The 14679-nt window shown below is 31.6% G+C and overlaps 1 protein-coding gene across 1 annotated transcript in view; it reads right to left on the bottom strand.

The window, feature by feature from the left end:
- Nucleotides 1-14679, bottom strand: part of LOC129220049 (origin recognition complex subunit 3-like) — a 55068-nt gene that overhangs the window by 22784 nt on the left and 17605 nt on the right. The window contains exons 7-8 of the mRNA XM_054854388.1: nt 13950-14109; nt 5136-5249 (exon numbers count right to left, since the gene is read on the bottom strand). Of these exons, the coding sequence (XP_054710363.1) occupies nt 5136-5249; nt 13950-14109 (274 nt within the window). The remainder of the gene's footprint in view (nt 1-5135; nt 5250-13949; nt 14110-14679) is intronic.

Below are 14679 nucleotides of genomic sequence, written 5' to 3'. Positions count from 1 at the left end.
CAGAAAAACAAAATGTATATACAATTGAACTCTTAATATGATCCCATTTAATATGAAATCATGGCTAAAACGAACATTTTGTTTGTTAAGTTTTGTTTGCTATCTATTTAAATTAAAAATTTCTCTTATAAATTGAAAGTATCGGCTAAGACGAACCAATATCTCTGACCTCTTTACTAAAAATGTTCGAGGTTGAATACTGTAATTTTCTTTTTTAGAAATTATTCATCATTGGGTCATTCCGTGCCAAATCAACACTTTTAATTAAAATTTTACCTCACCCCCTCAGATTTTGATAAAATTTGGCACACATATAGTGGGCACTAAGAATAACAAAAATACAAAATTTCAAATTTTTATCTTGAATAGTTTTTTGTGTACGGCCTTGTAAAGTTTTCAAAAAATCGTGAAAAAACTACAAACAAGCAATTTTTAAATTGCTCTAAAAGCTGTCAAAATTGAGTTAGAGAGGTGGGACCGGTGTTATTTTGTAGCTTTTTTAATGCTCTTTTAAGAGATATGCAACATGTCCTATGTAGTAGTAAAAAAAGTTTTTTTTGGTGCAAATCAAATTTTTGATTTTGATTTTTTTCAAAAAGTACCACTTTTAAAATTTTCAAAAAAATTCTATAAATAGACAGTACTTTCATAAACTGCCATGCAAAGTTTTATGATGGGATAGTAATGGGAACTATGTCAAAAAAAAAAATTACTACTGACTCCTATTTTTCATAAATATCAGATTTTAACATAATAATTATTTTATTGTAGCAAAATATTTTGTAGTAAATGCTTTCATGACAAATATGAATGCATTGTACTTTAAATTCTTCTTATAAAAATATTTGTAAAAATTAAGGCAAATAAAACTCCAAAATTTAAATAAAATTATATCAATTTATGCTGTATGAAAAGTTGATAAATTTACAATTAATATTGTTGTGGTTAAATAGTTTGATAAGCAAGTATTATTTTAAAAAAACTTTTCCCTTCCATTCACTTGATCCAGTATCTGCAGATCTAGCAAGTTGGTACCTTGCTGTGCAAGTTAAAACAAACACCAGTCTGCCACATGCCCCCACATGTGGCAGTCTGGTATTTCTTCTAACTTGCTCAGGCCAGACTCTCCACAAGCATTCATTCAATGACTAGAGACCTTGCTAACAAGTAGTGTTTTAAATTTTATTACTGTCTTAAGTTATCCATTCCATAATGTAAAATAGTTGTGATACCTCACATAAAAGAATTATTACTTTGAACTTCAGTATTTCTCATGTGTTAGCGAATTTAATCTATGATTAAAACTTGTAGTTAAAAGGCAAGTTTTAAGAATTTTTTAGAAAATATGGAAACTAGTGAAAAATGCAGTACTGTGGTAAGAGTTCAGTGTTGTAATCCATTGAAGAAAACAAATCATCGTGTTCGAGACAGAAAAAAACTGAGAAATGTCATATCTTGGATGACAGGCTCATTTCCACAAATACTTGATGGCTCCATGATTTGTGATCAGTGTAGGAAAGACCTAACTAAGTTAAAAATAGTGCCCATTAGTGAAAATAATTCTGAAAATGAAGATTCTCCTGAGTTGGAGGTGAATGTTCCAGACGAAGATCCAGACTTTGCAACAAGTTCAGTGATTGTTCAGACACTAAATACATCACTTCAAGAATTAGGTGTGTCCCCGATTGATAAGAAGAAAATAACTTCCAAGCAGTGTGCTTCGACTAAAGTAAAAAAAATCTCCTCATCTATGAAACGTAAACTCTTTGTTGCTGCTGAAAATTCTTCATCAGATAATGATACTGAAATTGACCAATCGGTTCTTCAAAATCTGAAAACCAACTTTTTGAATTGTACAAATAGATCAAAAAAAATTATGATTCTCACATGTTTACCCGAGAAATGGAGTGTTAGGAAGATAATGCATGAGTTTAATGCTCCAAACTACTTAGTTCGACAGTCAAAACAAATTTTGAAAGAAAAAGGGTTTATGGAAGGTCCTAATCCAAAGCCAGGGAAGTGTTTATCAACAGAAACAGTCGAAACTGTGCATTCTTTTTACGAAAACGATGAAATTAGCCGAGCGATGCCAGGAATGAAAGATTGTGTAACAGTTACTCTGCCAGATGGAGGCAAGAAAAAAAATGTCAAAATGGTTCAAAATTATTAGCGAAGTACTTTTCAAATAATACTCAGGTGTGGGAAAAGGAGATAATGAAATCTCCTGAGAAACTTACATTTGAAGATATAAGAGGCTACGTTACTGCCATGTATGACAACAATTGGTGACTTGGTTATGTATTAGAAAAAAACGAAGAACAAGATGAAGTTAAAATTGCTTTTCTTTATCCAAGTGGACCAACCAAATCTTTTTCCTACCCCAGGCATTCAGATGTAATGTGGGTCTCTGCTGTGAACATACTAACAAGAGTGGACCCTGTTACTCCAACAGGAAGAACTTACGCTCTTCTAGAAAATGATGTAGACCAAACCCAATTGGCTTTTTCAAAATTTAAACAGTGAACTTCTGAACATGGACCTCCTTCTTTACATAAAATCTGATTTATAATCAACAATTTCACTTCTTTAACCTTTTTTAAGTTAGTAGTGATTTCTTATTTGTTTAAAATTAATATTTTTAGTTCTGTGAAAATTTTCAATGAAGTTAAAATAATTCTCACCCTTCTATATCACTCATAAATGTAAAGGCTTATAAAATCTGTTAATTATTGTAAAGCTGTTGACTAATGATAACTATTCATGTATTCACCAAACAACAAAAGTATGTTCAACTTGTATTGTAGATTTCTAAAACATCATTATGTTATACAGAACTAGCAGTTTTGCCCCAAAACCACAGTTTATATATAGCCTAGAAATATAGGTTTTATGAATTTATTATGAGCACAGAGTGTTTATTTCATAAACAATTTAATGTATATTATATATAGGGTATATATAGTTTTATGTCAAATCTCTCTTATAGTGTGTCAAACGTCGCTCAAGTGGGGTGGTTTGACCCAGTTTGAACACTCTTGAAAAATCTTTAATAAAGAAAATAATTTTTAACTTAAATAAATAACAGCAATGTAAAAAATTGCTTGGATGTGTTTCCTTTCGAAAAAAGTATCAATCAGGAATTTTTTTTATTCAAAGTTTAAAAAAAAAAAAAAAAAAAAAAAAAAACCTTAGTAAAAAGTGGGTCAAACCTCCCAGTTTCCCCTACTCAAGTGATTTTTCATAAAATCTTATATCACTACATTAAAATTATTATTATTTGGTCAAAACTGTTTTTATGAAAATTTTATTGTAAATATTTATTGTATTTGTATTTCATACAGCATAAATTGATATAATTTTAAATTTTGGTATTTTATTTGCCTTAATTTTTACTAATATTTTTATAAGAAGAATTTAAAGTACAATACATTCATATCTGCCATGAAAGCATTTACTACAATATATTTTACTACAATAAAATAATTATTATTTGGTCCAAATCTGGTATTTAAGAAAAATAGGAGTCAGTAATAATTTTTTTTTGGCATAGATCCCATTACCATCCCATCATAAAAATTTGCACGGCAGTTTATGAAAGTACTGTCTATTTATAGAATTTTTTTGAAAATTTTAAAAGTGGTACTTTTTGAAAAAAAATCAAAATCAAAAATTTGATTTGCACCAAAAAAAACTTTTTTTACTACTACATAGGACGTGTTGCATATCTCTTAAAAGGGCATTAAAAAAGCTACAAAATAACACCGGTCCCACCTCTCTAACTCAATTTTGACAGCTTTTAGAGCAATTTAAAGATTGCTTGTTTGTAGTTTTTTCACGATTTTTTGAAAACTTTACAAGGCCGTACAAAAAAAAACTATTCAAGATAAAAATTTGAATTTTTGTATTTTTGTTATTCTTAGTGCCCACTATGTGTGCGCCAAATTTTATTAAAATCTGAGGGGTGAGGTAAAATGGGTGTGTTGAGTTGACATGGAATGACCCCATTTTGTTAGGTAGTAGAAGTACCATTGTGTAAAGTATTAAATATTTTGCTTAGAAAATAAAGCAACTACATTTGTTTACCTGTGGACATTTCAATTTACTTGGAAAAAAAACTTCATCTTCCATTGTGGACTACAACCTGATCTGCGATTGTCGATTATCATCTTCGTTTTCAATATTTTCGAAAAACATTCATTTATAAGAAATGAGGGATTTTTTTTTATGAATATACTAATAGTTAGATTACAATGTGTGTATTAGTAGTAATTATTTTTAAATATAGGTAAGCATTCCTTCGTTTTTCACAGTATTACTCATTTACGGTTGTTACCAATAACGGCAGATGCGAACAAATCATGGATTATTAACATTTCATATCAACCGAGTTCAAAATATAAGTTTCTTTAATTTCCATTGATACAATGAAATACTATTAAATTTTATTTTTACTTTAGAACATATTTTTCATTAGTTAATAATTGCGAATCAAATCATGCCTATAATATAAACCTTAAAGAAAAAAATAAAAAAACGAAGGAGCAAATATGAATAAATAAAGAACACTTCAGACAATCATTTTGATAAAGTTACTATTTTGCAAGATAGCTGCTGGTCGTAACTAAACACTCAAGCACCCATGGATTTAACTTTGTTTTATACTTTTAAGTAAAGTATAAAACAAAGTATAACTAAGTTTACTTTGTAATAACTAAGTATAAATTTAAGATTTAAAAAAAAGAACTTTTCTTTAAAATTTTATGTTTTCTCTGAATTTATAAACAGCTCTTTTATAGCTAAATTGAGAGTTAAACTCCTTCATACAAATAGATCTGTAATCAAAGCAATTAAGCATTTTGTATAACTTCAATGTATTACAACAATGTCATTTACAAAACATATGGTTTTGTTATATTTATTTGAGAATGAATACAGAAAAGTGATGCATGTAAAAGCATCTATCCAAGAGAAATACTTTTATGCATATCACTAAAACTAGCAGCATTAGTAACTATTCTTTCAAATGATGCAACATCTTTCTTACAATAAAAGAATAAATAATCTGTCTCCTCTGTATCTTATAAAAAACGAAATGATTACACAAATATTTTTTCAATAATAACAATTTTACTTACTTTCAACATATATGTAAGATTTTCAAGAGAAAAATCATGGAACAAGACTGAATCAAGTATCAATCTAAACACATTAGGTCCAAATTTGAAAGGATGATTAGGACTGATAATAACCTAGTAAAATACATAAAATTATATGTAAATTAGAACATTAACTTCTGAAGTAAATGGAAGAAAAATTATCAAAAACACTAGAGACTATCAAAGCTCCCACTACACTTTATAACGAAAAAAGTAAGATAGAAATCTGCTTTTGACGACACATGTCCAGGGCACTCATAGAAATGATAAATAAGAAATATGTATTTTAAATGATCACATTTTCATGTAAAGTATGTTTTCTACATCTAAAATGTGATGCAAAGATACGAGCGGGGGGGGGGGGGGTAGTTATATGCTGATCTGTTTAAAGGGAAAATGACAATCAATTGCTTCTCTACTACAGTTCGGGCAAGCCTAACCTGGCAGCGTTGTAATGCTGTGATTAGGATTTGCATAGCCTTCACAATGCTGCCAGGCTAGGCTTGCCCAGACTATAGTTATGCATGATAAGAGCTGCATCCTAAAAAGTAACTCAGGGATTTAATCAAAATGTAGTATACAGATAGACAGTTATAAAAAGTTGTGCTAATTAGGTTTTGGCCAAAATTATTCTGCTGAAATATCTCAAGAAGTTCTGCAAGAACTGAAACAAGTTATGATAGAGATGAACCCAAATAGCCCAGTGGTTGGGGAGTTAAATACGGAAGTAATTAGTGGAAAGCTGGAAATTGCTTTAATCTGTGCCATATGGGTCTGGAATGACCATACTAAGTTTTCCCCTTTTACTAAGTGAGCTTTAGCGGTTACGGCCAAATTAGTGACAAGAAACACCTGTTTTTTCATTAATATAACAATATCTCACAAATAACTCTTCCAATGGCCATAAATATAGATTACTTGTAGAGGTTAAAATTTTGAACAAAATGAGTATCTACAATATATATCTTCGTTAAATACTAAGCACACAACTTAATTTCAAAGTTAGGCTCAAATCACTAATCAAGTGCTTCAAAGTCAGAACGTACCTTTCCCACTCCCACCAGCCCTCCCGGAGATCCCCTGGAATAGAACACCATAACACCATAACACATGGTGGTGCTTTCCTACCTACAGGTACAACAGCTACACAGGTAAGTATTCATCAAGTTGACATACTAGATGTTGCTGAAAACAATTTGTTTCATTTGTAACAAAGAAATGAAAAAGGATCCTATTTTCATACAGAACTCATTTTAGTTCTTAAAAGGAAACGCAAAAATACTGATAGGTTAATTTCAAGTAGAACTGTTCAGAGAAAATGGCTGATTTTTAGTGACAAATCTGAATTAGAAAATCAGTATTAAGTTCAAGGAAAAAGTTTTCCAGGTCACTTTTTTTGAAGTAAATCAATTTTTTAATTTACACAATTTGAAGAAAACTTAATTAATAATATTAAATGTTTTGCTGTGAGAAATGGTACTAAATAGCTCAATCAGTGATTATGTACGTGAACTTTTGGGAAAAACATGACTGACTTGTCATGACTGTTTGACTGTGTGTGATTTGGGATAAATTATATACAGAAGGTGACCTGATTGAAGTCAAAGAACGTAGAATTAAAAAGTTTGTTGAAAGCTGCCATAAAATACTATCATGTCAAATTAAGCGAGAAAATTATGTTGTTTTCTATCACCATCCTACGCACTATTCTTTCGCATGTTTTCAAATGTTTTAGCCTTGCTTAGCATATTGTCCACATGTATATTATGTAATGTTCGTAACTTTTTATGCCTGATGTCTTTCTCTATTATAAAATATCTAAAGTAATTTTTGCAAATTCTTTAGTTTATGGTTTATGTGTCTGAATTTTTAAAGCTTTTTAGCTATGTTTCGAAAACTGCTTAAAATTGCTGCGTATATTAATTTTTAGCTTTTTTTTTTAATATTTGCTATTTTACTCTGTTAATAGGAAAATAATAACTTTTTAGATGACTGCCATTTGTACTTTAAGTTATTGTTGTAATAATACAATATATTTTAAAAAGTACTAATCTATTGTTTTTAATGTGAATTTCTTTAAAACTTTGAATTTGTAATATTTTGTGTTGATTTCTAAACTGCATCTCATATAATACCAGGTCTCACAGCAAAACATTTATTATTATAGATTAAATATTTAAATTGTTTGAAGTAAAAAATTGATTTACTTCAAGAAGCAAACTGGAAAACTTTTTACTTTGAATATAATACAGACTTTCTAATTCAAATTATGTCACTCAAAATCAGTCATTTTCTCTGGATAGTTCTATTTGAAATTAACCTATCAGTATTTTTGCGCTTCCTTTTTCATTTCTTTGTTACATTGTAATGAAATAAATTGTTTCCAGCAACATCTAGTATGTCAACTGGATGAATACTTACCAGTGTAGCTGCTTCCGCAGGTAGGAAAGCACCGCCATGTGTTTTAATGTTACGACGTTCTATTCCAGGGGGTCTTGGGGAGGGCCGTTGGGAGTGGGGAAGGTACGTTCTGGCTTTGAAGCACTTGCCTAACTCTGAAATTAAGTTGTGCACTTAGTATTTAATAAAGATATATATTGTAGATACTCATTTTGGTCAGAATTTTAATATCAACAAGTAATCTACTTATATGTATGGCCATTGGAAGAGTCATTTGTGAGATATTGCTATATTACGGAAAAAAAAATGTGTTTTTGTCACCAATTTGGCTGTAACGGCTAAAGCTCACTTAGTAGAAAGAGGAAACTTAGTATGGTCATTCCAAACCCATACGGCATAGATTAAAACAATTTTCAGCTTTCCACCAATTACTTTCGTATTCAACCTCTTTTCACTTCCTAACCACTGGCCTAAAATTAGAACTAGTCCTGATCAGTTCTTGGCTTGATTATCAGAAGGTGAAGCGATAGAACATTTTTATGTTTAAGCATGGCTGCTATCTGAAGTAGAAGTGTAGGACAGGGTGCATATACTATTTGCTAAAATTCAAAGCCTTTTCAAGGAATTTCATGGACTCTTCCTGGCAAAAAATCAAGGTGTGGTTTGTGGTATGAATGAAACCAATGGAGCCATATTAAACACAAGTTTTAACTGTAATGAATGAACTTCATAATCAACAATAGAAAATCTGTGATTTCAAATTTACAGATTCATGCACTAAGACAAAAAACGAAAACTTAACCAATAACTTTATGGGCAATGTATAAAACCAAACTTTGTTAGTACATGCAGATGAAAAAAGATTCCTAAAGATAACAGGGTACATATTTATTGAAATTTGAAGTTTGAATAAGGAACTTTTTATAAAGCATAAGTGATTTTAACAGTTAATTTGTTTCATTTTAAAAAGTTGCAATAAAGAATTTCAGATTTTTTTTTTTTTTGTTTTGTTTACAAATACAGTGACTTCTCACTTATACACGACCCAAAGGGACCACGAAATTTTCGCGCTCAAGTAAAATTCGCGCATAAGTGAAAAATCCAAAAATAAGCTTAAATGCAATAAGTTTACATCACTTATAGTAATACTAATAGTACAGTACTAATATTAATGAATCAATATGCACATAATTTCGGTTTATGCATTGTAATTTTTAAAAAAATGAAGTTGTACGTTCTTTTATTTTTATACACTATACAGTACGTAAGCGAATTCCTCAAAACCTAAAAAAATGCGTGATCAAATTTATAGTCTACGAAGATGAAAAGATCTTCCAAAGGCAATGTCAATGCTTACCGCTTGACCACGACTTTTAATGATGACAACCTTTTCGTATGTAACCCGTTCTCCACTCTCAATGTCAATCACAAGACTAATTCCACCCTCAATTGCTCACTTGTGCAAAAAAGAACGCATGTTTGGAAGAATTCGAACAATGGAATACAGGCGTGCGATACATTCCAAGAGACAGAACAAGAAGGGTACAAATCTTCTGATAAGCAAAGCGCAAATATGCAATTTAACTTAAATTTGAAAAAAAATGATTGCGCATAAGTGAAAGGTGCATTTTAGGTTTCGCGTATAAATGAACAAGAGTTTGTTGGCCTTTTAAAGGTAGACCAACGGATGTGGAATGGTAAGTTCGGGAGAAATGAAGCAATGGAAACTGAATTTCAATTTAAATAACATTTTATTCAAAAACATGTGTAAAATGTAAATAGGCAAAAACAATCAAACATTTATAAAAAGCATATCCCCAATTAACAATTCAAATATAATACCCCCCCCCCCCCCGGACAAACAAATATCACAGAGAAATATCACAAGATTCAATTACAAAAAAAAAAACCATCAACAGTTCTAAAATGTTCCTAATATTTTTAAAAATTTACCCTACGCCCTGCCACAATGATGGCAGCTGTCCAGAAAACTATTTAAATAATCATACCACTGGAAGTCCATATTTTAAACTTGGCACTCATAGCAACGAAGGTAACATCCATCTATCGGATGTTCAGACGAGTTGAAAACGTCCACTCGTGGACAGCAGACCAGAATCCATGGTCAATAAATTCCAGGCACACCCATGCCACAGAAACAGCAGCACAGGAAATTATTTGCCCAGCTTCAAGCAAAACAGGAACCTTCCACTAGCAGAGGCTACCTCACCATATAGTGGATTCAATCCAGTCCGACCGGCTCCATAATCGAGTATATGCCAGACGAACCTTCCGACCCTGTTAGGCCTAATACTTAAAAAAACATCAACTCTTCAAATTTATATTCCTTAAAAAACTCCTTCGTTACTTGTAGGGCACTGTTAGCAGGCTATTGAATCTTGTTACTACATATCTGAAAACCTCCATGTCCTCTGCGTGGATAAATCAATCTATTTGAGCACACATGCTCAAATCAAAACACACCGTCTGCAGAACGGAAGCAAATCATAAGAGATCGATTGATTGATTGACTTTCTATTTAAACCTTCTCTGCTACCCAGACGCAATGACGTGACGTCATCAAAATTTACATATGTTGCATCTGAAAGCAACTCAGTTAAGCCTTTAACTGTTGCTATTTCTTAAATTTACATTCTTGACTGCTACAGGCAGAAAGATCCTCAACTCATGAGGCCTGACGTCACGTCCGCCGATGGGCGTAAACACGTGATTGACTTGTCGGGTGTTTAGTCACTTGGGGATTTCTCTATACGCTCAGGGTTTTACGTACGCCGGGTAATTATATCTTTTAAAACTGGGAATCAATTTTTCAGACTAGTTTGAATTTATTGGTGAGTTTTAAACAATTAAAATACACCCTATCTTTTTACGAAATTGCTCCAAGAACCTAAAATATAGGGTTATGCTAACAAGTTCCCCCCTCTTGGAGACAATTCGTAAAAGCACACTTAAACACAATTCAAACTATTTGTATAAACACATTTGAAAAATTTCATGAAAACATTGAACGAGTTTCTACATTTTTAAAATACTTGTTTTCACACATGGAGTTCACAGAACACATTCTAAAATTTTATTTTTATATTTTTACAAACAGAGGCCGGTTAAAATTCCAATCCGGTTACCCTCTCAATTTCATTTCAGTATTTCCCCCATCTTAGATCTTCGTGAAAACCAGATAACATTTTATACTATCAGAAACCCTTTTAGTTTCAAACATTGTTCGTTTATGTTTTCAAAAAACACTTCTAGTTTCTAACCTTTAAATTTTTCAAAAAACAAACTCTTTTAGTTTTGCATTTCTCTAACTTTAGAATTTTCAAAAGCATAGTTTCCAAATTTAAACTTTCAGAAATATTTTTAGTTTCTCTTATTTTCATTATACTGGTTTCCTAAACAATTTTAGTTTACACATGAAACACAGTTTCAAAATTTTCCATACTTTGAATTTCATTCATAATTCTTAAATTTAGAAAAATTTTATTTTTCACATTTGCAGGAACATTTTCAGTTCCTCTTCATTAATTAGATTTCTGAAACAACACAGTTTCAATTTGAGGAAGACCTAATATTACAAGAAAGCCCAAAAACTTAAAATTCTTATACAAAGGCTGCCTGCCAGGAACTTAATCCAAAGTCATTCCCCTCATCTCCAAAACATTCTCCTATGGGAGCTTTTCATGTTTTGAGAAACAATTTCTTATATTTACAGCCAAAAATAGCTAAATCTAATATGCTATTATAATGCATGGCACAAATCTAATTAATTGAAAATTCTCATACTCGTTTTTACTGCCGAAAAATAGCGAAAAATTATATGCTATTTAAAAATACGGCATAAACTTCAAATTTCTAATACAAATGTTTTACGACCGGGAAAAATATCTAAAACTCTTATATGCTAATAAAATCCTCGGCTCTCATCCAATTGATTTAATTCTTATACTTATAGTAACAGCCGAAACAATAGCTGAACCTTATATGCTATTAAAACACACGGCAAAGCATCAATTGAAAAAATTCTTATATTGTTTTTAAAATTCATGAAACAATTTTTTCAACTTTTCATGATTTAGGGTTCCGTAACAATTTAAGTCTCACACAGAAACAAACCCAAATCCGAACCCTCAGAAACACTTAGTTTCAAAATTAAAGTTTCCCTAACTTATACTTTTGGAAACACTATAATTCTTAATTTAGACCACAGAAACAAATTTTAGTTTCAATTCATTAATTAGATTTTATTTTCCAGAAACATCTTTTAGTTTCTAATTGGAAGACCTCAATTGCAAAATAGTCACACCTTTTATATTCATTGACAAACAGGTTTCATGCCAACATTCTATTTATATCTACGTCTTCCACCTGTCTACAAAACATTCCCCCAATGGGAGCATTTCATGTTTTGAGACACTTATTTTATTTTCACATTGCCGAAAAATAGCCCAATAATATGCTATTAAAAATCACTCGGCCAAAATCTAATTAATTAAAATTCTAAATTACTAAAAGACATTTTCATACAATTATTTAAAATTCCCATTAATCCGGCGGCAAATCAATTCATATTCAAGAAAACACTTGATTTTTACTTAAATGCAGCTACCTTGGTCAAAAACAATGGAGGATTAATTTGTTTTTAAATTTACTACAAGTTTCATATTAGGAGTCGCAACTTTAATGGTAACAATTTAAACTTCAATTAAAAGCAATAAAATTTCAATTGACCAAGCAGCAATTTTCCTATTCTTAAAATTTTACACAATTTCATTTTTTTAAAACTTCATCAATTCTCCCAAACAGACCAAACCACGCTCTGCTACCACTTGTTGGCCTTTTAAAGGTAGACCAACGGATGTGGAATGGTAAGTACGGGAGAAATGAAGCAATGGAAACTGAATTTCAATTTAAATAACATTTTATTCAAAAACATGTGTAAAATGTAAATAGGCAAAAACAATCAAACATTTATAAAAAGCATATCCCCAATTAACAATTCAAATATAATACCCCCCCCCCCCCCCCCCCCCCCCCCCCCCGACAAACAAATATCAAAGAAATATCACAAGATTCAATTACAAAAAAACCCATCAACAGTTCTAAAACGTTCCTAATATTTTTAAAAATTTACCCTACGCCCTGCCACAATGATGGCAGCTGTCCAGAAAACTATTTAAATAATCATACCACTGGAAGTCCATATTTTAAACTTGGCACTTATAGCAACGAAGGTAACATCCATCTATCGGATGTTCAGACGAGTTGAAAACGTCCACTCGTGGACAGCAGACCAGAATCTATGGTCAATAAATTCCAGGCACACCCATGCCACAGAAACAGCAGCACAGGAAATTATTTGCCCAGCTTCAAGCAAAACAGGAACCTTCCACTAGCAGAGGCTACTTCACCATATAGTGGATTCAATCCAGTCCGACCGGCTCCGTAATCGAGTATATGCCAGACGAACCTTCCGACCCTGTTAGGCCTAATACTTAAAAAAACATCAACTCTTCAAATTTATATTCCTTAAAAAACTCCTTCGTTACTTGTAGGGCACTGTTTTAGAACATCCTGCACTGTTAGCAGGCTATTGAATCTTGTTACTACATATCTGAAAACCTCCACGTCCCCTGCGTGGATAAATCAATCGATTCGAGCACACATGCTCAAATCAAAACACACCGTCTGCAGAACGGAAGCAAATCATAAGAGATCGATTGATTGATTGACTTTCTATTTAAACCTTCTCTGTTACCCAGACGCAATGATGTGACGTCATCAAAATTTACATCTGTTGCATCTGAAAGCAACTCACAATTAAGCCTTTAACTGTTGCTATTTCTTAAATTTACATTCTTGACTGCTACAGGCAGAAAGATCCTCAACTCATGAGGCCTGACCTCATGTCCGGGTCCGCCGATGGGCGTAAACACGTGATTGACTTGTCGGGTGTTTAGTCACTTGGGGATTTCTCTATATGCTCAGGGTTTTACGCACGCCGGGTAATTATACCTTTTAAAACTGAGAATCAATTTTTCAGGCTAGTTTGAATTTACTGGTGAGTTTTAAACAATTAAAATACATCCTATCTTTTTATGAAATTGCTCCAAGAACCTAAAATATAGGGTTATGTTAACAGAGTTAACATTGTTTCCCTATATCGCTGGCCAGGCCCGTAAGAAAAACGCGTATAACAGAGGTCGCGTATAAGCGAGAGATCACTGTATAGTATTTAAAGTAACATTTAAAACAATAATAATAATAATGTTGTTAATATCACATTTTACAAAAGCAACTAAGGGAAATTTAACAAACCGTTGATAGTGAGAGGGGGAGAGGAAGGGGGGAAATGATTTATGAAATGAAAATTACCTCTTCAATTATTTGTGTTAAGTAATCCATTGGATTTATTGAAGCAAATGTCTTTACTCCCAGGCAACAAAGTGCTTTTTGAGTTAAAATACTATTCAATGTCACTAAGCCAGATGACATCCCAAAAAGTAAAATCACTGGAAGAGTACCCATAAAATGCCTGGAATGAAAGAGAAAATGAAATTCCTTTTTACTGCATAATTATTAGTTAAAGTAAAAACAACAATAGCCAGTTTTCGCACTAAAAACTTATTAGATTGAACACAAACAAAAATGATTCATCAATAAAAACCAAAAACAAATAAGTGTGCAAATAAGTATATTGCAGCTCTGGTTAGTTGAGCTATGTTTACCTGTTTTAGGGGAGTTTAGTGAAAAAAAGATGCGTTATTGGCTCTGATTTTAGTCGGAATATTTTTGAAAAACTACTAAGAAAGTTTCTCAACTCAACTTAGCGCCAATTACCCCTCTCTATTTTCCGAAACAGAAGTAAACATTGTCAGAGTCGGAGCTCAACTTTTCAAAGCTGCACAATAACTCCAATAAAAGATTCTTTTTTTATTTTTAATGAAAAACTAAAAGATTTTAAACTTCCATTTTGGAACTCGGAAGAGCAATTATTTCAAGATGCAAAAAATATTTTGAACATCCTTTTGTTTTAAAATATATATCTAATTGAAGTATCAAAAAATGGGATGCAATGAGAAACTGCAGTAAATATGCTTAAGAT

Source organism: Uloborus diversus, chromosome 4 (assembly GCF_026930045.1).
Source record: "Uloborus diversus isolate 005 chromosome 4, Udiv.v.3.1, whole genome shotgun sequence".
Classification (NCBI taxonomy): domain Eukaryota; kingdom Metazoa; phylum Arthropoda; class Arachnida; order Araneae; family Uloboridae; genus Uloborus; species Uloborus diversus.
This window is presented reverse-complemented; position numbering and strand designations above follow the sequence as displayed.